The 1,303-nt window shown below is 39.8% G+C and overlaps 1 protein-coding gene across 1 annotated transcript in view; it reads left to right on the top strand.

The window, feature by feature from the left end:
* The window catches only part of LOC106881494 (uncharacterized), a 20,746-nt gene extending 19,449 nt beyond the window's left edge, over window positions 1-1,297 (top strand). The window contains exon 4 of the mRNA XM_052974025.1: window positions 950-1,297. Within this exon, the coding sequence (XP_052829985.1) occupies window positions 950-1,068 (119 nt within the window). The 3' untranslated portion in view covers window positions 1,069-1,297. The remainder of the gene's footprint in view (window positions 1-949) is intronic.
* The last annotated feature ends 6 nt before the right edge of the window (window positions 1,298-1,303 follow it).

The raw sequence follows: 1,303 nt of genomic DNA, 5'->3' as shown, positions 1-1,303 counted from the left end.
CCAAAACAAATAAAGAGAAATGTAAATTAGATCATAGAAGGTTCCGGACGTGGATGATTTTCATTTCATGATCGTACCTTCTTCAGATATAGCTGTATATCAGATATAACATTATGTGATATATCAGATATAACATTTATTTAAGGTAATTTTCAATTCATGTTCGTACCTTCTTATATACATTCATAGTATACCAGATATAAAATTATTTAAGGTGGCCTCAAGGTGGTGAGTTGGCAGAATCGTTTGCACCGGGCGAAATGCTTAACGCTATTTCGACTCCCGCTACGTTCTGAGTTCGAATTCCGCCGAGGTCGACTTTGCCTTTCATCCTTTCGGAGTCGATAAATTAAGTACCAGTTGAGTACTGTAGTCGATGTAATCGACTATCCTCCTCCCCCAAATGTCAGGCTTTGCGCTTGTAACACATAATTATTTAAAGTGGTCTCAAAACGGCAAGCTGGCAGAATCGTTAGCACCCCGGTCGAAATGCTTAGCGGTATTTCGTCTGCCGATTCTTTCTGGGTTCAAATTCCGCCGACGTCTACTTTGTCTTTCAGCCTTTCAGGGTCGATGAAAGTTACCAGTTATGCACTGGGGTCGATGTAATAGACCAGTTCCCTTCCCCCAAAATTTTCAAGGCCTTTGTTCCCGGAGTATAAATAATAATATAAGATATCCTCCAACTTTTCAGCAGAGCACAGAGTGATTCAAAGGAGATTCAGTTATCATTTCAGAAAATAGAGAAACCACATAGATAACTCGTTCCTTGTTTGTTCTTATTCCCCAGGGGTGAGGTTCGTGAACGACTTTCAATATAGTGAATGTGGAGTTCGAATTCGGGTCATGCAAGGAAATATATTTTTGAAATAAAAAATTAAAAATGTATGAAATATTTGAATAATCTGCTGTTTGTATATAAATTCCATGTTTTTCTTTATCTTTACAGCTGTAACCAACCCAACAGTGATGGTGGGACTTGGAGTTCTGATCGCTGTCGTCTGTATCCTGGCCATTCTTGTAGTTGTTGTTCTTGTGTTCTTTGTTGTGAGGAAGCAAAAGAATTAACTTTGAAAATCCCTTGAAATCAATACGATTATTGATAAGGGTGGGGGTGAGGAGAGGGGGGTGAGGAGAGGGGAGGAGCTAAGGAGTACCAAATTAATCTTGTGGGGTATGCAAGTGCGCAGTGTAAGGTTCGTGTGTGTCAGGAATGTAGCTGGTGGTATACAGTTCAGATTGTGTAGGAGTTGTAGTATGACATGGTGTGATACAACACCATTGCTCGGACATTACTAATTTT

The sequence above is a fragment of the Octopus bimaculoides genome, chromosome 17 (assembly GCF_001194135.2).
Source record: "Octopus bimaculoides isolate UCB-OBI-ISO-001 chromosome 17, ASM119413v2, whole genome shotgun sequence".
Classification (NCBI taxonomy): domain Eukaryota; kingdom Metazoa; phylum Mollusca; class Cephalopoda; order Octopoda; family Octopodidae; genus Octopus; species Octopus bimaculoides.
This window is presented reverse-complemented; position numbering and strand designations above follow the sequence as displayed.